At 44.1% G+C, this 24,538-nt stretch overlaps 2 protein-coding genes across 2 annotated transcripts; one reads left to right on the top strand and one right to left on the bottom strand.

Moving 5' to 3' along the window:
* Window positions 1–143: 143 nt before the first annotated feature.
* noa1 (nitric oxide associated 1) lies at window positions 144–5,477 on the bottom strand. The gene is made up of 7 exons (XM_064973906.1): window positions 4,096–5,477; window positions 2,786–2,950; window positions 2,376–2,590; window positions 1,633–1,764; window positions 1,302–1,418; window positions 1,070–1,187; window positions 144–956 (listed from the first exon to the last, which is right to left on the bottom strand). The coding sequence occupies exons 1-7, from the start codon at window positions 5,396–5,398 to the stop codon at window positions 724–726; spliced, it is 2,283 nt and encodes a 760-aa protein (XP_064829978.1). The 5' UTR covers window positions 5,399–5,477; the 3' UTR covers window positions 144–723.
* A 229-nt stretch (window positions 5,478–5,706) lies between these two features.
* On the top strand, window positions 5,707–24,477 carry polr2b (RNA polymerase II subunit B). Its single transcript, XM_064973902.1, has 24 exons — window positions 5,707–5,840; window positions 6,307–6,379; window positions 6,495–6,645; window positions 6,752–6,864; window positions 6,976–7,195; window positions 9,615–9,773; window positions 9,873–10,037; window positions 10,147–10,343; window positions 18,663–18,782; window positions 18,903–19,089; window positions 19,217–19,360; window positions 19,545–19,684; window positions 19,809–19,920; window positions 20,059–20,412; window positions 20,602–20,770; window positions 20,884–20,980; window positions 21,063–21,157; window positions 21,316–21,566; window positions 22,254–22,343; window positions 22,667–22,774; window positions 22,996–23,109; window positions 23,217–23,377; window positions 23,621–23,816; window positions 24,120–24,477. Exons 1-24 carry the CDS (start codon window positions 5,822–5,824, stop codon window positions 24,207–24,209), a joined length of 3,525 nt encoding a protein of 1,174 aa, XP_064829974.1. The 5' UTR covers window positions 5,707–5,821; the 3' UTR covers window positions 24,210–24,477.
* The last annotated feature ends 61 nt before the right edge of the window (window positions 24,478–24,538 follow it).

Raw genomic sequence — 24,538 nt, 5'->3', positions numbered from 1 at the left:
ATCTGCGATGGATTTGTTATGTTTATACTGGTCGCAAACAGTGTGGATGTCTTTTCAACAAAAGCTGTTATTAAGCTATTAGGGAAATAGAAGCCTGGCTTTAATAAGCGGGCCATTAATTAAATAAATTAACGCCCGGGCCATTAAAGTTTTAGCCTATACCCGTAATTTATTGTTTTCAGTTAGTGAAGAAATGTACTATTTTTCAATTCAATAAATGCCAACTAACTTTAACACCTTCACCAAAGTGGGGAGTTATTGGACATTGTCCAAGACTTTGAAAACAATTGGCTGTTTAAAACCTTTTTGTGCATTTAAACAAACATCCTTTACCATTTTCTGCTCTACATTTCTAAATGAAAAGTTGTTGGTGCGTGATTCCTTTCCATTTCTAACATTTTCTGCAGTTACTAATACGTTTAAAAAGTATATTACGTTTCAAAATACTTCAAAAAAAGTGATTCACTAAAAAGGTTCCTGACCTGCTGTCTAAATGGAAAGGAAACAATGTAAATTGAAGCACAAGTCTACACATCGATAAACAAATACAACTGTTTATATGTAGGTTATTTATAATCGTTACATTTACAGACAATTTTACAAAACCCAGAGATGGAAAACAAAATCCATAATGGAAAGTGCTGTATCACGAATAAATATCCAGTACCAAAAGCCTCTTGACATGAAAACCCTTGTTGCTCCATAGAGAGGTTGTTACACACTTCATTTTTTCTTCTTCACCTTGAGCCTCTCTGCTCCTTTGTAGGACAGGCTGGTGTCCACCAGGGCCTGGGGTTTCCTGGTCTTATAAGCAACAGACTTCTTGATGCGCTCTCCCTTCAGGTTAACGATGTTGGGGAGTAGAGGTGGACTCCTCAGGGAGAGCCCTGCACCCACTGGAGCATGGGCACGCAGCAGGAGACTGTTCCCCTCCACTCCTGTCACTGCCACCCATCCTAAGAATATAATTTAAAAAATAAAAAGTCGGTAGCACTAGACTTTTGAAGAATACCAACCCTGAAACGTTTGGGTCGGCTGGTTGATCAATTTGTAATTATGTGTGTATTACCTGCAGAGGAAAACTTGATATCAGCACTGGCTTTCTGATAACCCTGCCCCTTCAGCTCAAAATCTTGGGAGACAAGAGGGGGGAATTCCTTCATGCGTTCTTCTCCACCCATTGGTACCTATCCACACAGAGTTCTTCATGTTGATAACATTATTTGTAAACTTGTTTGTAGTACCATTTCAGAAAGAGCTTTTATGTCCTTAACGGAGTTAAGTATGCAGCATCAACTTACTCCCAGCATGATTTGACCAGCATGCTTCTGGTAAATGCTGTCAGCCTTGTCCAGACTGGTGATGTGAATCGGGACCCGGTTGGAAGCAATGACTGAGAACCAGCAGGACTTCTCACCCTGGGAAATGAAGATTACCTCTCAGTCAAAGACAGAAGTGTGCACCACTGTTTCGATGTCACAGTTGAGCATGGTTATTTGTTATTAGGATCCCCATTAGCTGTTGCAGTAGCTACTCTTCCTGGGGTCCACACAAAACATGAAAGTGACATAATACGTAACATGAATAGACAAGAACAGCTCAAGGACATAAGCAACAATGAAAGGCATTCACCTGAAGGTAATCAATTCGGCCTAGAGCTCCCAGGAATAGCGACATTCCAGGTTTCAACACAAATGTCCTGGGCACGATGGCTTGTGTGGGCACCACCATCTTCACCTCCTGCTCTGTCAACAGATCGAGGACCTAACAAACATGAGAGATGGGGGGATGAATGGATGGTATTGTTCTGTTCAACACTAGTTAGGGCTTGTCTTATAAGAAAACCTTTGAGTGGTTCAATGCAATAATAAACTAAACATAAATCTACTGCAATGACATGCAAGTTGGTTGACCCATAAATCTGTTCCACTGCACATCCATAAATCTGTTCCATTGTAAATGTATCCTGGCATCCCACTTGTGTAAATGATACTACCAAACGTGATGTAGTAATAGGAGAGGAATAACAAGGGACTCCTTCTCCCCCAGGGGATAAGCTAAGGATCTACTTTCATCTGCCAACTCACTAGCATCAGAAGGGAAACTTAGTCAAAGGGTATTAATTAGTCCCAAGTGTTCTCTCCTAGTGCTGGTAAACAGTTACATCATGATAACATGCTGTTTAAAGTGGATGCAGGGGTGTGTCTGAAATGGCACCCTATTCCCTATATAGTGCACAACTTTTGACCAATAGGTTGCTATTTTGGACAGATTCCAGGATTGTAATAAGTTGCATTGCAATCTATGAAATAATATGGGCAAAGTTTTAGCCTGGCACTAACAGTGGAGCCAAGAGCGAATAGGAAGTAGCTCACGTCATGCTCTTTCATGATGCCAGGGGTGTCATAGAGCCAGTGCGCATCTTTCAGTTCGTTGAGCGTCAACTCCACTTCCGGAGAAGGGTTGGAAAGAGTACAGTCTCTCTCCTCCTTGTCAATCACATCCTCTCCGTAGGCTAGACTATCAGGATCAAACTCTATCAGGCCTCTGTTGGATTCTACGATGGTACGGAACGTCCTCCCAATGCGACCTAAACCAACATAGGATTTTTAATAATTACCCTGCATTAAGAGTACAAATCTATAAGCAACAAGGCAAGCCATTGAAAACACAGAAGGCCAAGGGCTAAGCTGCATGGGTTGTCCAATTCCACCCCTTGGTACTTAGGCTACCCTGTTGGGGTTACCATCAGTCGTGTCCCCAACAGCCAACACCAATCTCTTACCCACTAGGTAGCCCTGCTTGCTGAACTGCTCTAGTCTCTTGAGCTCCTGTGGAGAGAGATCACTCTCGGTCTGCTTGGAGGAGCTCTGGAGCCTCTCGGACCTCCTGAACATGCGATACGGGGTGGGGTTGATGATGGGGAACTTCAGGAGGTTCAGGGTTGTACCTGTGGATCATATTCAATTTCAAATACAATTTCAGAATTTGTTTTCAACATTTTAGAGAGACTAGAGCCTATACACAAATGGACATACTCTGAGTGTACAAAACATTAGGAACCTTTCATTACATAGACTGACCATGTGAATCCAGGTGAAACTCTATGATCCATTATTGAGGTCAGATGTTAAATCCACTTCAGTGAGTGTAGATGAAAGAGAGGAGGCAAGTTAAAGAAGGATTTTGAAGCCTCAGAAAAAATGAGACATGGATTGTGTGTGTGTGTCATGCAGAGGGTGAACAGGCAAGACAAAATATTTAAGTGCCTTTGAATGGGTTATAGTAGTAGGTGCCAGGCGCACCCGTTTGTGTCAAGAACGGCAACGCTAAGGGGACTCCAGAGTGGTGCAGTGGTCTAAGGCACTGGATCGCAGTTCTAGAGGCATCACTACAGACCCGGGTTCGATCCCAGGCTGTATCACACCCGGGCTGTATCACACCCAGCCGTGATCGCGAGTCCCATCGGGCGGCACACAATTGTCTCAGCGTTGAGACAAGATTGAAATTGGGGTGAAAAAGGTGGTTAAATACAACAAAATATTTGTTAAATTAACTGCATCGCTGCTGGGGTTTTCCACGCTCAACAGTTTGCCGTGTGTATCAAGAATGGTTCCCCACCCAAAGGACATCCTGGTCTACCACCCAAAGGACATCGAGACAACTTGACACAACTGTGGGAAGCATTGGAGTCAACATGGGCCAGCAATCCTTGTGGAATGCTTGACACCTTGTAGTCCATGCCGCAACGAATTGAGGCTGTTCTGGGGTGCAACTAAATTTTAGGAAGGTGATCCTAATGTTTGGTATACTCACTATAGGTGTTATTGGTTCAAGCTTTCCATCAATGTGACTGTAAAAGTTGTTGGAATGTTAAAGCTTTTTCAAGACTTCTGATTACAGCAGCATAGAAAGGAGAGAGTTCCATAAATAAGCTCTACAACACTCAGATGGTCTGTGTGCTATCACAAGGTCATGAACTCAACAAAATAACCTATTCAACAAGAAGCTTTTTGTTCACGGTCTTGTTTGAGTGTTTGTAATGCATCTTATAGTGGAACTTTGGGTTACAGGATGGGCAGAGCTCTATCTTACCAGGCCATGGAGATATGGTAGCTTTGTGGATCACATCTGAGGCCCTGGATTTGCAGTAGTCGGACTCCAGTAGACTGTTGAACAGTGTGGATTTCCCGGCATTGGCTGTTCCTACCAGATACACGTCTCCCTTGTACTTCCACGATCTCTGAAGACTTGAGATGAGATTTTCTATTCCGTATCCCGTTTTGGCACTGATTAGGTGGGTATCTTTGATATTATCACTGGAAATGCCTACATCAGCACAGTACATGGAAAGCTGACGTTTAATCCTTTGCAAGTAGTTTTCAGAGTCTCCAGGAAGTAAGTCCACTTTATTACCCAGAACCACTATGTGTTTGTTTTCTCCAACAAGCTCTAGCAAGTCTGGTACTATGGAGTCTGGGATGTCCAGAAGATCCACAATCAACAGTACCAATGCTTTCTCTGATTTGACCCCGCGGACTATATCCCGATATTCCTCCTTGGACATCGTGACAGTCAATGCCTTTTGGTGGTGTGTGAGCAAGTAGCAACGTTGACAAATTGCCTTTTTCAATTCATCTTCCTCTAGCAAAAGTTTATACTTCTCACTTGGAAGATAGCCTGCCACATCAGGTGCAATGCAGTGCATGACTGCGCCACAGCCGTTGCAGCAGGTGTCACTGACAGGTTCCTCCATATCTGGTGTACCATAGATTCTCAGCTGTCCTTTAAGTTTCTTTTTCTTACTTGTTTCCTTGAGAGGGAACCCTACATCATGAAACTCGATGAGAGAATCAGGGCTCACCGTCTCCAGTTTGGTGACGGTCCCATCTTTCAATGACCGCAGCTGTTGCTCCAGAGTCCTCTGCTGCTTCTCGGAGCCTGACCTCGGCGGCAACCTCTCGTCTTCTTTGGAAGTCATGGGGACAGCATTCAAATGGAGCTGACCACGAAGTTGGTCAACGTGACTATCTTCTGGCTCAATGTAGTCCATGAAAACAAATTCCTCCTCTTTTTCTGGCTCTATGGAGGCGTGTGTCCCCTGATTTTTTATTTTTTTACCCAGCTCTTGAGTTTCACTGCTTGCTCCTCTTGCAGTGATGTAAAACTTGGTCATCCATGTGCCATTCAATACAAAAGGATGTGCCTGATGGAAACCGCTACCTCCAAACACAGAAGTATACTGCCTTGGTAGAGCAGGTGATGATATCCATTTGGTCCTATGCTTTACAGATAGACATGGAACTGAAAGATGTCGAGAACATTTACAAGTAACAAGTTCACGTAACGGGACTTGCAACAATTTATACATCTTTACAAACGAATACAATTGAATCATACATTAGAAACCACAGTGTGATAACATAACCTTGAATAAAAACGCATGTGAGTCGCTGTTGCAAGAAACCATTAATATCCTGACAGGAACTTACGTATCCGGAAATGCCGTTTATTTACGTTTACAACTATTAAGATTCGACATATAATATAATAAAACATATTGTTTGTTAGAAAACCATTGATCATAATAGCTAATATTAGATCAGAGTAGTAAATATATTTAGTTAAGACCAATTTCTTGCACATTAAAATAATAACTTTGGTATAGGAAGTGACGTTCAGGCTTGACCATAGATATTTTATTTTGTGTGTTCATTTAGCAAAGTGTGTAACGTTAGACAGCGTTGAATCAGACACTGTTGATGATTTAAAGTCGGTTTCTGCTTATTTATGCGAACACGAGAGGGAATCAGCAGTAACCATGTATGACCAAGATGAAGGTTTGTTGGTATTTCAGCCATTTGAGTCGAATGCGTTATTTTTTTACATAATGTAGTTAGCTAGCTTGCTGCTAGCTATCTAGTTAGCATACAGGCTAATATGCGCATCACCAAGAATAGATAGCTACAGTAGCTAACAAGCATACTAGTGCAATGTAGCTTGCGAGGTTAACTAATTGGCAAGTTAATTAGTTGGCTGGTTTCACCAGACTAAACACCTCGCTATAATCACACCTTCAACTAGGTCTACTTATATGAAAATCACATCATGTCATGTTGAATAAACAAAGTTAGCAAGTCTTTGAGGTCTGCAGATTTAAAATACCTTTCTTTGTGTCTATCAGTTGTTGTGCTGTAGGAAACTCCATGAACTAGTTAGGGCCTTGGCTAATGTTATGTCACTGCGTCTATATGCACTTCTTTGATGTCTTTTCTGTGATCTGTTATCCAAATTCTGTGATCTCAGATATCCAATACGATGAGGATGAGGATGAAATCACCCCCGATTTATGGCAGGAAGCTTGCTGGATTGTTATCAGGTAAAATTATGCTCTTACCTATTATCTCTCCTATTTTTGTTGTATCCTCATGGAGCATACACTATACAGTTTGCTTTTGTTCAAATAATACTATCCTCTCTGATGCGCCTTACAGTTCCTATTTTGATGAGAAGGGCCTGGTGCGACAGCAGCTGGACTCCTTTGACGAGTTCATCCAGATGTCTGTGCAGAGGATCGTGGAGGATGCCCCGCCCATTGACCTGCAGGCTGAGGCCCAGCACACCTCTGGTGAGGTGGAGGATCCGGTGAGAGACAGACAGGCGCTTTCAGATATCCTGCTTTATGTATTGCCTCTCTCTATGAGGGCACTTACTAATGCCTTGTTAACGCTCCCCTTTTGTTGCTCTACAGCCACGCTACTTGCTGAAGTTTGAGCAGATCTACCTTTCAAAACCCACTCATTGGGAAAGAGATGGAGCCCCGTCGCCTATGATGCCCAACGAAGCCAGACTCAGGAACCTTACGTAAGTTTGCTCATTTGGGGCCATACTTTTATCACAATAAATCTCCCTTGCATATCATTTGCAACCTTCAGTGCTGCCAGTGCCAACTAGGGCCACATCTGTATTATACAGGTACTCTGCTCCACTGTACGTGGACATCACCAAGACCATCATCAAGGAGGGTGAGGACCAGCTGCAGACCCAGCACCAGAAGACCTTCATCGGCAAGATCCCGATCATGCTGCGCTCCACCTACTGCCTGCTCAGCGGCCTGACAGACCGTGATCTGTGCGAGCTCAACGAGTGCCCACTGGACCCCGGGGGCTACTTCATCATCAATGGGTCAGAGAAGGTAAAAGGAGAAAGAAAGTAGAGGGTGGACTTCAGGGCAGATTCCTGTCTTTAGTCTTATGTTTCAATCAGGGTTGAGGAGTAACATATTATGAAAGAAATATAATCTGTTATGTTACCAGAAAAAAAATATTGTAATCAGATGACAGATACTTAAAAAAAATGTGCTTTTAGTAATTCAGAAAATATGTTTGTGTAAAAAATCTTTGACACCTTCCTGTTTTGAATGATATTCAAATCAGCATTGAAAAAAGGTGCAAGTTTAGGTTTGTTCTGCCTGAGTGAGTCTGACCACAAGTCAAAGACCACTATAATGCCACACTAAATGATTTTGAAGGATCACAAGAGAAAGGCAAGAATAGGCTTCTGTAAGCTATAGTGCCTTCAGAAAGTATTCACACCCCTTGACATTTTTCCACATTTTCTTGTGTTATAGCCTGAATTGAAAATTGATTAAATTGAGATTTTGTGTCACTGGCCTACACACAATACCCCATAATGTCAATGTGGAATTATGTTTTTAGAAATGTTTACAAAATAATTAAAAATCAAAAGCTGAAATTAGTCTTAAGTATTCAACCCCTTTTGTTATGGCAAGCCTAAATAAGTTCAAGACAAAACGGGTGCTTAAGTTGCATGGACTCTGTTTGCAATTGTAGTGTTTATCATGATTTACTTCATCTCTGTACCACACACATACAATTAATTTATCTGTAAGTCAAGCAGGGAATTTCAAACACTGATTCAACCACAGAGACCAGGGAGGTTTTCCAGTACCTTACTAAGACGGGCACCTATTGGTAGATGAAAATAAAAAGCAGACATTCAATTTCCCTTTGAGCATGGTGACGTTATTTATTATGCTTTTGATCAATACACTCAGTTACTACTGAGTAATAGAACTGAGTAATAGAACTGAGGATGGATCAACAACATTATAGTTACTTTACAATACTAACTTAATTGACAGAGTGAAAAGAAGGAAGCCTGTACAGAATACAAATATTCCAAAACATGCATCCTGTTTGCATCCAGGCACTAAAGCAAATCTGCAAAAAATGTGGCTAAGAAATTAACCTTATGTCCTGTTTGGGGCAAATCCAACACATCATGGAGTACCATTCTTAAAATGTTCAAGTATGGTGGTGGATGCATCATGTTGCTTGTCATCGGTATGGATGGTTATGCTTGTCTTCAGCAAGGACGAGGGAGTTTTTTGGTGGGGGATAAAAATAAACTGAATAGAGCTAAGCACAGGCAAATGCTGGTTGTCTGCTTGCCAACAGACACTGGGAGAAAAATTCACCCTTCAGCAGGACAATAGCCTAAAATGCAAGGCCAAATATACTCTGGAATTTCTTAACAAGATAACATTGAATGTTCCTGAGTGGCCTAGTTACAGTTTGGACTCAACTAGGCATGCAAATCTATGACAAGACTTGAAACAATGATCGACAACCAACTTGACAGAGCTTGGAGAATTTTTTTTTAATTTTTTTAAATCTGCAAATCTTGCACAATCCAGATGTGAAAAGCTCTTTGAGACTTACCCAGAAAGACTCACAGCTGTAATAGCTGCTAAAGGTGATTCTAACATGTAATGATCAGGGGTGTGAATACTTGTGTACATGAGATTTCTGTTTCATTTTCAATAGATTTCATAAGATTCTTAAAAACAATTTTATTTTTGTATTTCAGGCTGTAACACAACAAAATGTGGAATAAGTTGAGGGCTTAATACTTTCTGAAGGCACTGTATCTCTTTAAATGGTCCTACTGCTGTATGAAATTTAAAGATGATCCAATTTGAATAAATGCTTTGCGGTAAGGACGACAGCAGTGATGTAGCCTACAAAATCATAAACAGAGTAGGTTAATAAGTCCTTCGTTTTTGGTTATGCTCAGGTAAAACAGTTTGGCTAATCTGTATTTCTATATTTACAAGTCCTATTCTTGAAGATCAAGGTGTATTAAATGAATTGGAATGACTAGAAATCTGACAGACTTTGGTTTTTAATGTAAAGATCTAGCCTAATCGTATTATTATCTGTGCTAGCAAGCAATGGGTTAGAAGAAGCCTACATAACCAACCAATAAAGTAACATACAACCTCCATTTATGGCCAGCTATGTAAACTCTAACACTGATTTATCCTGCAGTAGATGTCGTTCAATTGGTAATATTCATTTTTGTCTTCTAATGCATCTTAAGGGGAAAGTCATCTGAAAGTAATCAGATTGTTACTGAGTTTAGGTAATCCAAAAGATATGTTACTGATTACAGTTTTGGACAGGTAACTAGTAAACTGTAACAGATTACATTAAGAAAGGAACCTAGCCAACCCTGGTTTTAATGAGTGAGCACTAACACAAGCTTTTGCAATTGGGCTATTGATAGGAATTTCCTTGTTTGGTTTGCAGGTCCTGATCGCCCAGGAGAAGATGGCCACGAACACAGTGTACGTCTTCGCCAAGAAGGACTCAAAGTATGCGTACACAGGGGAGTGCCGCTCCTGCCTGGAAAACTCCTCGCGCCCCACCAGCTCCATCTGGGTCAGCATGATGGCCAGGGGAGGACAGGTGAGAAACATATATACCTCGTCCTAAATTTACTGGCAAATTTGCTACCGTCCCAGATATTTACATGTCAACATTTTGTTTTGTTTCTTTTTCTCCCAGGGGGTGAAGAAAAGTGCCATTGGTCAGAGGATCGTGTCCACTCTGCCCTACATCAGGCAGGAGGTGCCCATCATCATAGTGTTCCGAGCCCTGGGCTTTGTGTCCGACAGAGACATCCTGGAGCACATCATCTACGACTTTGACGACCCTGAGATGATGGAGATGGTAAATCTCCATCATCTCTAGATACATCTCTAGATACAGGAAACACACCACACACACACACACACACACACACACTACTTATCTGACGTGCTGTGCTGTGCTCCACCAGGTCAAACCATCCCTGGACGAGGCCTTTGTGATCCAGGAGCAGAACGTGGCGCTGAACTTTATCGGCTCTCGTGGTGCCAAGCCCGGTGTCACCAAGGAGAGGAGGATTAAGTACGCCAAAGAGGTGCTGCAGAAGGAGGTGCTCCCCCACGTCGGAGTCAGTGACTTCTGTGAGACCAAGAAGGCCTATTTCTTAGGGTGAGTATTTATTATGTTATATTAATGTAATGACCATGGAGCAGGCATTCCCAATCTGTTCCATTCCCGGGGACCACCAAATCACTTCAATAAGCTCTCGAAGGCAAAATATTTTAGGGACAGATTGCAATTTATTGGGGGGAGGGGTAGTCCAAAATAGGTAAGGTTGGCCAAATGTTTTTCTCCTAGTTAATTTTTGCTCTTTTACAGGTTTTACTATATAATGTCTTCCATTCTATCCACATTTCTTCATCTGCTTGCATGCACCCCTATATCAAGGTGTTGTGTCACTTCCTTTATGAACTACGCTTTTCCATGTGCTAACTTTTACTGTTGCAAAGGTCAATACAGTCTAACGGTCTCTCCTGCCCTCTATCCACCATTTATAGTGACATTAGTGGTAGGTGGATCATTTGTCCAGCTCTGCAACAGGCTAACGAGCAATTATACCACATATAAAAGCATTCAAAGCTGTGTCAATGTTTAAATATGAATCCACAAGAATAAATAGTATTAGCAGATAGGCAACGGACAGACCAGGTGCATCATTCAGTGGTGGGAAAAAGTACCCAATTTTCATACGGGAGTAAAAATACCTTAATAGAAAATGACTCGAGTAAATTCACCCAGTAAAATACTACTTGAGTAAAAGTCTAAAAGTATTTTGTTTTATATGTACTTAAGTATCAAAAGTCTAAATCATTTCAGAATCCTTATATTAAGCAAACCAGATGGCACAATGCCAGGGGCGCACTCAAACAATCCGATATATACAAACCATGCATTTGTGTTTTAGTGAGTCCTCCAGACCAGAGACAGTAGGGATGTTTTCCGTGCGTGAATTGGACCATTTTTCTGTCCTGCTAACAAAGCGTTCAAAATGTAAAGAGTACTTTTGGGTGACAGGGAAAATGTATGGATTCAAAGATTATTTTCTTTAGGATAGTAGAAGTTGTCAAATTTAAATAGTAAAGTACAGATACCCCAAAAAATGACTAAGTAGTACATTACAGTATTTTTTACTTAATAAGTACTTTACACCATTGGCATCATTGCATGAAAGAAAAGTGATGACATTAAACACACAACTAAGAACGCTCCCCTGTTGATCTTGTTTAGGGACAATACAATTATCTTACCAAGACTAGCCTACAACACCACAATGCAATGAATAATTGCATTATTGTTCTCAAGTGAGTAAAAAATCTACTCTAGGCTGCAGTGAAAATGTCATTTGAATAACAGTGCAAAAGCTGTGTGATTCAAATGTTTAATCACATTTGGATCAGTTGTTGGTCTACTCTCAACAGTTTATAAGGTCTAGAAAGGCCCAGGAGCAGGCCGGTCTGGCTGTATTTTTACTTCTGTTGCTGAATGTGCTCTCTGTAGATCATCCTTCTCCCAAGTCGTCCTACAATAATGTGGCCACATACGTCGGGAGTTTACATACACTTAGGTTGGAGTCATTAAAACTTGTTTTTCAACCACTCCACAAATGTCTTATTAACAAACTATAGTTTTGGCAAGTCGGTTAGGACATCTACTTTGTGCATGACACAAGTAATCTTTCCAACAATTGTTTACAGACAAATTATTTCACTTATAACATTTACATTTAAGTCATTTAGCAGACGCTCTTATCCAGAGCGACTTACAAATTGGTGAATTCACCTTCTGACATCCAGTGGAACAGCCACTTTACAATAGTGCATCTAAATCATTAAGGGGGGGGGGTGAGAAGGATTACTTATCCTATCCTAGGTATTCCTTGAAGAGGTGGGGTTTCAGGTGTCTCCGGAAGGTGGTGATTGACTCCGCTGTCCTGGCGTCGTGAGGGAGTTTGTTCCACCATTGGGGGGCCAGAGCAGCGAACAGTTTTGACTGGGCTGAGCGGGAACTGTACTTCCTCAATGGTAGGGAGGCGAGCAGGCCAGAGGTGGATGAACGCAGTGCCCTTGCTTGGGTGTAGGGCCTGATCAGAGCCTGGAGGTACTGCGGTGCCGTTCCCCTCACAGCTCCGTAGGCAAGCACCATGGTCTTGTAGCGGATGCGAGCTTCAACTGGAAGCCAGTGGAGAGAGCGGAGGAGCGGGGTGACGTGAGAGAACTTGGGAAGGTTGAACACCAGACGGGCTGCGGCGTTCTGGATGAGTTGTAGGGGTTTAATGGCACAGGCAGGGAGCCCAGCCAACAGCGAGTTGCAGTAATCCAGACGGGAGATGACAAGTGCCTGGATTAGGACCTGCGCCGCTTCCTGTGTGAGGCAGGGTCGTACTCTGCGGATGTTGTAGAGCATGAACCTACAGGAACGGGCCACCGCCATGATGTTGGTTGAGAACGACAGGGTGTTGTCCAGGATCACGCCAAGGTTCTTAGCGCTCTGGGAGGAGGACACAATGGAGTTGTCAACCGTGATGGCGAGATCATGGAACGGGCAGTCCTTCCCCGGGAGGAAGAGCAGCTCCGTCTTGCCGAGGTTCAGCTTGAGGTGGTGATCCGTCATCCACACTGATATCTCTGCCAGACATGCAGAGATGCGATTCGCCACCTGGTCATCAGAAGGGGGAAAGGAGAAGATTAATTGTGTGTCGTCTGCATAGCAATGATAGGAGAGACCATGTGAGGTTATGACAGAGCCAAGTGACTTGGTGTATAGCGAGAATAGGAGAGGGCCTAGAACAGAGCCCTGGGGGACACCAGTGGTGAGAGCGCGTGGCGAGGAGACAGATTCTCGCCACGCCACCTGGTAGGAGCGACCTGTCAGGTAGGACGCAATCCAAGCGTGGGCCGCGCCGGAGATGCCCAACTCGGAGAGGGTGGAGAGGAGGATCTGATGGTTCACAGTATCGAAGGCAGCCGATAGGTCTAGAAGGATGAGAGCAGAGGAGAGAGAGTTAGCTTTAGCAGTGCGGAGCGCCTCCGTGATACAGAGAAGAGCAGTCTCAGTTGAATGACTAGTCTTGAAACCTGACTGATTTGGATCAAGAAGGTCATTCTGAGAGAGACAGCGGGAGAGCTGGCCAAGGACGGCACGTTCAAGAGTTTTGGAGAGAAAAGAAAGAAGGGATACTGGTCTGTAGTTGTTGACATCGGAGGGATCGAGTGTAGGTTTTTTCAGAAGGGGTGCAACTCTCGCTCTCTTGAAGACGGAAGGGACGTAGCCAGCGGTCAGGGATGAGTTGATGAGCGAGGTGAGGTAAGGGAGAAGGTCCCCGGAAATGGTCTGGAGAAGAGAGGAGGGGATAGGGTCAAGCGGGCAGGTTGTTGGGCGGCCGGCCGTCACAAGAAGCGAGATTTCATCTGGAGAGAGAGGGGAGAAAGAGGTCAGAGCACAGGGTAGGGCAGTGTGAGCAGAACCAGCGGTGTCGTTTGACTTAGCAAACGAGGATCGGATGTCGTCGACCTTCTTTTCAAAATGGTTGACGAAGTCATCTGCAGAGAGGGAGGAGGGGGGGGGGGGGAGGAGGATTCAGGAGGGAGGAGAAGGTGGCAAAGAGCTTCCTAGGGTTAGAGGCAGATGCTTGGAATTTAGAGTGGTAGAAAGTGGCTTTAGCAGCAGAGACAGAGGAGGAAAATGTAGAGAGGAGGGAGTGAAAGGATGCCAGGTCCGCAGGGAGGCGAGTTTTCCTCCATTTCCGCTCGGCTGCCCGGAGCTCTGTTCTGTGAGCTCGCAATGAGTCATCGAGCCACGGAGCGGGAGGGGAGGACCGAGCCGGCCTGGAGGATAGGGGACATAGAGAGTCAAAGGATGCAGAAAGGGAAGAGAGGAGGCAGAATCAGGAGAAAGGTTGGAGAAGGTATGAGCAGAGGGAAGAGATGATAGGATGGAAGAGGAGAGAGTAGCGGGGGAGAGAGAGCGAAGGTTGGGACGGCGCGATACCATCCGAGTAGGGGCAGTGTGGGAAGTGTTGGATGAGAGCGAGAGGGAAAAGGATACAAGGTAGTGGTCGGAGACTTGGAGGGGAGTTGCAATGAGGTTAGTGGAAGAACAGCATCTAGTAAAGATGAGGTCGAGCGTATTGCCTGCCTTGTGAGTAGGGGGGAAGGTGAGAGGGTGAGGTCAAAAGAGGAGAGGAGTGGAAAGAAGGAGGCAGAGAGGAATGAGTCAAAGGTAGACGTGGGGAGGTTAAAGTCGCCCAGGACTGTGAGAGGTGAGCCGTCCTCAGGAAAGGAGCTTATCAAGGCATCAAGCTCATTGATGAACTCTCCGAGGGAACCTGGAGGGCGATAAATGATAACGATGTTAAGCTTGAAAGGGCTGGTAACTGTGACAGCATGGAATTCAAAGGAGGCGATAGATAGATGGGTAAGGGGAGAGAGAGAGAATGACCACTTGGGAGAGATGAGGATCCCGGTGCCACCACCCCGCTGACCAGAAGCTCTCGGGGTGTGCGAGAACACGTGGGCGGACGAAGAGAGAGCAGTAGGAGTAGCAGTGTTATCTGTGGTGATCCATGTTTCCGTCAGTGCCAGGAAGTCGAGGGACTGGAGGGAGGCATAGGCTGAGATGAACTCTGCCTTGTTGGCCGCAGATCGGCAGTTCCAGAGGCTACCGGAGACCAGGAACTCCACGTGGGTCGTGCGCGCTGGGACCACCAGATTAGGGTGGCCGCGGCCACGCGGTGTGGAGCGTTTGTATGGTCTGTGCAGAGAGGAGAGAACAGGGATAGATAGACACATAGTTGACAGGGTACAGAAGAGGCTACGCTAATGCAAAGGAGATTGGAATGACAAGTGGACTACACGTCTCGAATGTTCAGAAAGTTAAGCTTACGTAGCAAGAATCTTATTGACTAAAATGATTGAAATGATACAGTACTGCTGGAGTAGGCTAGCTGGTAGTGGCTGCGATGTTGACACTACACTAATCAAGTCGTTCCGTCGAGTGTAATAGTTTCTACAGTGCTGCTATTCGGGGGCTAGCTGGCTAGCTAGCAGGTTGATTGCGTTACGTTACCTTAAAAGAACGACAATAGCTGGCTAGCTAACCTAGAAAATCGGTCTAGGCTACACAATTGTCTTAGATACAAAGACGGCTATGTAGCTAGCTGACACTACGCTAATCGAGTCGTTCAGTTGAGTGTAATAGTTTCTACAGTGCTAGTGGACAGTGGATGTTAGCTAGCTGCTTAGCTAGCTGCTGGGCAGATAATTCACTGTATCACAATTCCAGTGGGTCAGAAATGTACATACACTAAGTTGACTGTGACTTTAAACAGCTTGGAAAAATCCAGAAAATGATGTCATGGCTTTAGAAGCTTCTGATAGGATAATTGACATAATTTGAGTCAATTGGAGGTGTACTTCTGGATGTATTTCAAGGCCTACCTTCAAACTCAGTGCCTCTTTGCTTGACATCATGGGGAAATCAGCCAAGAATTGTAGACCTCAGCAAGTCTGGTTCATCCTTGGGAGCAATTTCCGAATGCCTGAAGGTACCACGTTCATCTGTACAAACAATAGTACGCAAGTATAAACACCATGGGACCACACAGCCGTCATACTGCTCAGGTAAGGAGGTGCGTACTGTCTCCTAGAGATGAACGTACTTTGGTGCGACAAGTTCAAATCAATCCCAGAACAACAGCAAAGGACCTTGTGAAGATGCTGGAGGAAACGGGTACAAAGTATCTATATCCACAGTAAAACAAGTCCTATATCGACATAACCTGAAAGGCCGCTGAGCAAGGAAGAAGCCACTGCTCCAAAACCGCCATAAAAAGCCAGACTACGGTTTGCAACTGCATATAAGGACAAAGATCGTACTTTTTGAAGAAATGTACTCTGGTCTGATGAAACAAATAGAACCATTTGGCCATAATGACCATCGTTATGTTTTGAGGAATAAGGGGGAGGCTTGCAAGCCGAAGAACACCATCCCAACCGTGAAGCAAGGGGGTGGCAGCATCATGTTGTGGGGATGCTTTGCTGCAGGAGGGACTGGTGCACTTCACAAAATAGATGGCATCATGAGGTAGGAAAATGATGTGGATATATTGAAGCAACATCTCAAGCCATCAGTAAGAAAGTTAAAGCTTGGTCGCAAATGGGTCTTCCAAATAGACAATGACCCCAAGCATACTTTCAAAGTTGTGGCAAAATGGCTTAAGGACAACAAAGTCATGGTATTGGAGTGGCCATCACAAAGCCCTGACCTCAATCCCATAGAAAATCTGTGGGCAGAACTGAAAAAGCGTGTGTGAGCAAGAAGGCCTACAACCCTGACTCAGTTAAACCAGCTCTGGGCCAAAATTCACCCAACTTATTGTGGGAAGCTTGTGGAAGGCTACCTGAAACGTTTGACCCAAGTTAAACAATTTTAAAGACAATGCTACCAAATACTAATTGAGTGTATGTAAACTTCTGACCCACTGGGAATGTGAAATAAAAGCTGAAATAAATCATTCTCTCTACTATTATTCTGACATTTCACATTTTTTAAATAAAGTGATGATCCTAACTGACCAAAGACAGGGAATGTTTACTAGGATTAAATGTCAGGAATTGTGTAAAATTGAGTTTAAATGTATTTGGCTAAGGTGTATGTGAACTTTAGATTTCAACTGTATGCTCCCGGCAGGCCTAGTTATTCAGGAATCTTAACACATGTTCGGCCTCCTCTCCAAGCCTAGTGGCCATTCCTCGCGCACCTAGAACCGAAAGCTTCACTATGGCGGAAATATTTATCATTTCACTTTTTAAAATGTGTTACCTTTTTTGTATGTGGCATTAACACAACCAGTCACAATGTTTTAATCTGATTAGGCTACTTCAAAAGTCTCCTGTAGGAATGCGCAGATTCATCCAAAATATAATCCCAGCATCTGCAAAATGGCTTGACATTAACCAGGTTTCCAACCAACATTTTTTATGCAGTAAAGTAGCCTACATGTTGGATAAAAAAATGCATGACAGATTAAATAAATTATGATGATCTTCACAGGTTAGAATTTCAGTGATGAGGCTCCTTTCAATAAATATGGAGGGTCTTATTCTGGTGGCTTGATAAGTGATGCTTGGCTGCCATTTGACAAATAGAAATAATCTTGCATTTATGTCTATAATAATCTAATGTAGTAGGATATACCTGCACTGTATCTGCAACCTGTTGGCTAGCGTGCATGTACCAATACCAGAGTGGTATTCTACCATCAGTAGAGTTGAAAATGCCATGGAAACCCATTTAACTTTTTTTAATCAGTACATGGGGAATTTCGTCTCAAAGTATTTTTTATGTGCACCACGTGTTTAGGCACATACTTTTATCTGCAACAAGTAAATTTGATGAAACCGCAACTCTGGGATGGGAAAATGTACAAGGGTTTTCCCTCCAGAGCGCTCAAGACCTCAGACTGGGGTGAAGGTTCACCTTCCATCAGGACAACGACCCTAAGCACACAGCCAACAAGACAATGCAGGAGTGGCTTCGGGACAAGTCTCTGAATGTCATTGAGTGGCCCAGCTGGAGCCTGGACTTAAAACCGATCTAACATCTCTGGAGAGACTTGAAAATAGCTGTGCAGCCATGTTCCCCATCCAACCTGACAGAGCTTGAGAGGATCTGCAGAGAAGAATGGGACATGGATGTGTTTTCTGTTGAGATTGACGTAGTCTATTTATTGTGGTGTTGAAAACACAAACCATGATATTGAAGTGCTCGTATTCGTATGTTTTGTTTATTGGTTGTTTGGCGCATTGGCACAGAAACCTGTTGGTGGGAAAAAATGTTGCATATATTTTATATAATTATAAATATGCCGTAAAAATGTTGAAAATCTGATTCCACTCTAGCTGATCACTGTCTGCAAGCGGCTCTGATCGTGAAGTAATGAAACCAGCAGGGAGAGTGCGATCATCTGTGGTGGTCGGCGAATCTTCTGGCCAGCAGCCCTGCATGTCATCGAACTGTGCCACAAAAGCATGCTGAAGTGGCGAAGTCGATATCCAGTTATTGTTATTTGTGGTCTAAAACATTATTTTGAGTTAATTCTAAATTCTATGATGGGGGGGTGTTCAATTTATTTGACAGTACAAGGGGAGGGTTACCCCCCCCCCCATTATTACAGATGTATGTCTGTTAAACGGTTTGCATTGTGAAAAGTAATATCAAATTGTATATAACACTGAAATATGAAACTTTTTTATTTTATTACAAACTTTGTTGACCACAGGTTGAAACCACTGCCATAGAGATTGTGTAACTCACCATCTTTATGTAATTCTATGGTTATGACGGCGTTCTGTTACTTCATGCAATGGTCTTTATGTTGTTGCTGGACGTATCGATGTGACTCGGTGGTGTATCTGTGTCTGTTTGCAGGTACATGGTCCACAGACTCCTATTAGCGGCCCTGGGCAGAAGAGAGCTGGACGACAGGGATCACTATGGCAACAAGAGACTAGACTTGGCTGGGCCGCTGTTGGCTTTCCTGTTCCGTGGGTAAGTCCTAAAGAAACACATCTATAAAATGTCTAGAATCTTTCATTTCAGATGTAATGCAACTGAGCATTTGGTGAATATGTATGGAAGCTTTTTTTTTATTTGTTCGGACCCATTTAGAATGTTCAAGAACCTGCTGAAAGAGATCCGCATCTACGCCCAAAAGTTCATTGACCGCGGGAAGGACTTCAACCTGGAGTTGGCCATCAAGACACGAATCATCTCCGACGGCCTGAAGTACTCTCTGGCCACGGGGAACTGGGGTGACGTCAAGAAGGCCCATCAGGCCAGAGCTGGAGTGTCCCAGGTAACACAGGGCAGAAAACATCTGCTACACATCCCTATATAGTTACAGCTTAGTTTTCCGTTATGCTGCGAAAAGATGATTTTGTTTGTCGTCATTAAAAATGACAACATTCCTCTTCTGTTTTTAGGTGCTGAACCGCTTGACCTTCGCCTCCACCCTCTCTCACCTTCGTCGTGTGAACTCTCCCATCGGTAGGGACGGCAAGCTAGCCAAGCCCCGGCAGCTTCACAACACGCTGTGGGGCATGGTGTGCCCTGCTGAGACCCCGGAGGTATGCCCAATACCACTCCAAATCACATTTTATGTTCCTTATGAAGGGGGTCAGTTGTTGTATGATGACAAATTGTAATGTTACCCACAAGGAGCTAAGCTCTCACTTCCAATTGACATTGAAAGTGTTGTCCCTGCTTATTTTGTCCCCCATTTTTATGTCCCCTCCCTGTCTTATTTCCCAGGGTCATGCTGTAGGCCTAGTGAAGAACCTGGCCCTCATGGCCTACATCTCTGTGGGCTCCCAGCCCTCTCCCATCCTGGAGTTCTTGGAGGAGTGGAGCATGGAGAACCTGGAGGAGATCTCACCGGCAGCCATTGCGGAGTGAGTCCAGCAGATGGCAGCACACTGCTCTTTATTAATGCAGAGAAACATTGTCATGTCTCTGAAAAGTTTGTCAACCCATTTTATCTGCATTTTATGTTTTCCATGAATTCTAACCTAACAGTGCCACAAAGATCTTTGTCAATGGCTGTTGGGTGGGCATACACAAGGACCCAGAGCAGCTGATGAACACACTGAGGAAACTGAGGAGGCAGATGGACATCATTGTGTCGGAGGTAAGTGAGATAAAAATTTTTTTTCAGATTTTCAGGACTTTTCTGACATTTTTATTATTAAATTAACCTACACATAAAAACCCAATATCCCCTTTTTCAGGTGTTCTATTTTCTCATACACTATTACCTGTTTTCTAGGTGTCCATGATCAGAGACATCCGAGAGAGGGAGATCCGCATCTACACGGACGCCGGGAGGATCTGTCGTCCTCTGCTGATCGTAGAGAAGCAAAAGCTGCTGCTGAAAAGGAGACACATCGACCAGCTGAAGGAGAGGGAGTACAACAACTACAGTTGGCAGGACCTGGTGGCCAGCGGCGTGGTGGAGTACATCGACACCCTGGAGGAGGAGACTGTAATGCTGGCCATGACCCCTGATGACCTCCAGGAGAAGGGCGTGGCTTACTGTTCTACATACAGCCACTGTGAGATCCACCCCTCCATGATCCTGGGAGTCTGTGCTTCCATCATCCCCTTCCCCGATCACAACCAGGTACAGCAACACAAAAAAAAGTGCTCCTAAAATAGGTTTTCTTATTGGGGCTGATTTGAATAGATGCAATGGCAAGAGACTGTTAATATCTATGCTATGAAACATCCTAAATTAAGATTTTTATCCATCCATTTGAACTGTCAATCAATGAATACACCCCCCCCCCCCCATACACCTTTTCCCATGTAGTCTCCCAGAAACACATACCAATCTGCTATGGGTAAGCAAGCCATGGGTGTGTACATCACCAACTTCCATGTGCGGATGGACACCCTGGCCCACGTGCTCTACTACCCCCAAAAACCCTTAGTCACCACCCGCTCTATGGAGTACCTGCGTTTCAGAGAGCTCCCTGCAGGTGAGAGCTGGAGCACTGCAGAATTGGCAGCCAATTACACTTTTTTAACTCTGACCTAAAAATGTCTGCCGTTTTTCTAGTTCTGGCTCATCCTCCATTTGTGCTTGGTTTAGGTATCAACTCGATTGTGGCTATTGCGGCGTACACTGGCTACAACCAGGAGGACTCTGTCATCATGAACCGCTCTGCGGTGGACCGTGGATTCTTCAGGTTTGCGCTGTGATTTGAAGACCTGCACTTTGCTGTGAAAATGACTTAAGACAAAATGTGTAAATAAGTGTTTTTATTTCAGGTCTGTGTTCTACCGCTCCTACAAAGAGCAGGAGTCAAAGAAAGGCTTCGATCAGGAGGAAATCTTTGAAAAACCCTCACGCGAAACCTGTTCGGGTACGTCCTAGGCATCTTAAAAATGTAAAGGAGTCAGCCATTAAACCAGAGCCTATTTCCATCATCTCATACATTTTCCATCTGCAACTTCTATTAAATTGGCATTCATACAAAGAGAATTTCTCATTGAACAACCCAATGGTCCTCCCCTTCCCCAGGCATGAGGCATGCCATTTACGACAAGCTGGACGACGACGGCTTGATAGCTCCCGGAGTGCGTGTTTCCGGCGAGGACGTCATCATCGGCAAGACGGTGACCCTGCCGGAGAACGACGATGAGCTGGACAGCACCAACCGGCGCTACACCAAGAGGGACTGCAGCACCTTCCTCCGCACCAGCGAGACGGGCATCGTGGACCAAGTCATGGTCACCCTCAACCAGGAGGGCTACAAGTTCTGCAAGATTAGGGTGTGTCCTGAGTCCTCTAGATTTTCCCAGTAGTGACATTTTGACAACGCGGGTAGTAAGCTGTAAAAATGTAAAAACAAACATGGTAACAAATTACTCCTGTTGACAGCTCTACTTCTCATTTGTCAAGTTTAGGGTAGGCAGGAATTACATCCACAGTAGGGGCAGGTTTGAATTAACCATGACTTGAGTTTCACAAGCAGAATTGTGTGTGTGTGTATAACCTTTATTTAACTTGGCAAGTCAGTTAAGAACAAATTATTTACAATGACGACCTACCAGGGAACAGTGGGTTAAATGCCTTGTTCAAGGGCAGAACGACAGATATTTACCATGTCAGCTTGGGGATTCAATCCAGCAATTATTATTGGCCCAACGTTTCTAACCACTAGGCTACCTGCCCCCCCCCCCCCCCCCCATTGCTTCCATAGAAACAACAAGGCAAAGAAGCCAAATCAGAGTTGTTGACAGATTGACTAAATAAAACATGTACTCCACTGACGGAATATTGCACCCTCTATCCTTACTTCACAGTTAGAAACACCCAGCGTTTTGCTACACCTGCAAATAACATCTGCTGTATGTGACAAATAAAGTTAGATTTGAAGGTTATGAGGCCTCCTTACACATGCTACTCAGCTGCCTACTTGGATTTAACTTGACTCCATTTCTTTTTTTTCTTGCCAGGTTCGCTCTGTTCGTATCCCCCAGATCGGTGACAAGTTTGCCAGTCGACACGGGCAGAAGGGTACCTGTGGTATTCAGTACAGACAGGAGGTGAAGTATTAGACATGTTCCTCATGCCTCGTCTACCGACTCCTCACTAGACTACACAGTGTGTCATTGAGCCAGGCTGTCTGGTCAATTGTCTAGAGACGTATTGTGTTTAGACTGAACATAAATACAAAACAAAGGTCTCTTCACAGGAAATGCTAAGCAACATCCCAGAAGGAGTATGTACTATAAAACTGATTTGAAATATAACATGGAAGAATGTGCCACGTTCCTGTCAGAGGATATGCCTGAGATGAACTGGTTCCGAAAATTTGAACCCACGTGCAGAAGTCAACTATGTCCATTGTTTCCGATGCTTTCCGCAGGACATGCCCTTCACTTGCGAGGGAATTACCCCAGACATCATCATCAACCCCCACGCCATCCCCTCTCGTATGACAGTCGGCCATTTGATTGAGTGCCTGCAAGGCAAGGTACTGTCGCCTGTCTGACTCCTCCACCCACTTCAACTTTTACTCCCTTTTACGAGACCTCTTAATGTGACCGTAAACTGATAATAAGTAAATTAGAACTTTTACAAATGACAAAGGTCTGCAAGGATTTGTTAAACTAGGCGTCATGTAAATTAAGTGTTGCGGATGGCAGTTATCTTGTAGCAACGTTTCCACCTTCCCGCCCTCCTTTCACCTTGTAGGTTTCAGCCAACAAAGGGGAGATTGGTGACGCCACGCCTTTCAACGATGCGGTCAATGTGCAGAAAGTCTCCAACCTGCTGTCTGAATACGGATATCACCTGAGGGGCAACGAGGTCAGGACGTCAGCCTCCTTTACCATTCACATCCTACTTTTCTATAGTAGTTACTTGACACTAGTCTGTCGAGATTCCAATTGACTGGCTTCATCTTTCCCCTCTAGGTGTTGTACAACGGCTTCACCGGCCGTAAGATTACCTCTCAGATCTTCCTCGGGCCCACATACTACCAGCGCCTGAAGCACATGGTGGACGATAAGATCCACTCTCGGGCCCGAGGCCCAGTCCAGATCCTCAACAGACAGCCCATGGAGGGCAGATCACGGTAAGAAGACTAATAATTATTTAACGTCTTGACTTTTTCCCCTTTATGGCACTATGTGAGTGCGCTGGGTATGCATATCTGAGCTCGTATTCATAAAGCGACATTTTAAGTAGGAGCTGATCTATGATCAGTTCTGTCTTTTTAGATGATAATAAAAGCACTAGATCCTCGATCAGATGCTTTGTTAATACAGGCCCTGATTTTGGCCCACTTTACTAACCATGCTGTCATCTGTCCACCCAGTGACGGAGGTCTTCGTTTTGGGGAGATGGAGCGCGATTGTCAGATAGCCCACGGCGCGGCTCAGTTCCTGCGTGAGAGGCTGTTCGAGGCGTCCGACCCCTACCAGGTCCACGTCTGCAACCTATGTGGCCTCATGGCCATCGCCAACACCCGCACGCACACCTACGAGTGCAGGGGCTGTCGGAACAAAACACAGGTACGTGTCAACACCACCACCAGTGTCCCTGTTATCCCTGTTTTTATTTTATTTGTTTATTTCATTTCACATTTATTTAACATGGTTTATGCTTATGTCGGCCTATTAATTTGTTGTTACTACCTTTAATTACAGTAACCATGCCAATTCTGATTCTAACTACAATACATTATAGTGAAATGTGTCCTATAGTTAGTGTTCAAAAATAACTAGCCTATAAAAAATCTTAACTCTGGGCCTCTAGCCTTAGTTTTGTTTCTGAAGATTTATTGATTAAGATAATGTACAATGTAACCTTTTCAGATCTCCCTGGTCAGAATGCCGTACGCCTGCAAGCTGCTCTTCCAGGAGCTCATGTCCATGAGTATCGCCCCTCGTATGATGACCAGTTAGGAGCACTACCGAGCCCCTTCTCGAGTCGACGGGAATTCAATTATGTGTGGAAGGAATGTCGAGTACATCACTTATCTCTACAGTGGGAGAGCTGGAGAAACAGGAGACTAAAACTAAAAGCAACAGTCAACTTGTTTTGATGCTAATGGTCAGGCTTGTGTTTTTGTCTGCAAAAGTATTTTTGTTGTGATATCACAGTTTTGGAAAAGAAGGAAGATCGTCTGTTATTTTTGTAAAACTAAAATAAATGTTTATTAATGTGCTGTCACACTGTATTTTTTTTAATTCTGTGTTTTGTAGCTAGCTTGATCTGGATTTGAAAAACTGAG

The sequence above is a fragment of the Oncorhynchus masou genome, chromosome 9 (genome assembly GCF_036934945.1).
Source record: "Oncorhynchus masou masou isolate Uvic2021 chromosome 9, UVic_Omas_1.1, whole genome shotgun sequence".
Taxonomy (NCBI): Eukaryota; Metazoa; Chordata; class Actinopteri; order Salmoniformes; family Salmonidae; genus Oncorhynchus; species Oncorhynchus masou.
This window is presented reverse-complemented; position numbering and strand designations above follow the sequence as displayed.

Excerpts from the sequence above, each read along its gene's own strand:
- noa1 (XM_064973906.1), bottom strand. The coding sequence starts at position 5,398 with ATGATTCAATTGTATTCGTTTGTAAAGATGTATAAATTGTTGCAAGTC. Across the intron at positions 2,591-2,785 it reads CAAGCAGGGCTACCTAGTGG|GTCGCATTGGGAGGACGTTC; the intron begins GTAAGAGATTGG and ends ATGTTGGTTTAG. Across the intron at positions 1,188-1,301 it reads CTGGTCAAATCATGCTGGGA|GTACCAATGGGTGGAGAAGA; the intron begins GTAAGTTGATGC and ends CTGTGTGGATAG.
- polr2b (XM_064973902.1), top strand. Across the intron at positions 10,344-18,662 it reads AAGAAGGCCTATTTCTTAGG|GTACATGGTCCACAGACTCC; the intron begins GTGAGTATTTAT and ends GTCTGTTTGCAG. Across the intron at positions 22,775-22,995 it reads TTGAGTGCCTGCAAGGCAAG|GTTTCAGCCAACAAAGGGGA; the intron begins GTACTGTCGCCT and ends TTCACCTTGTAG.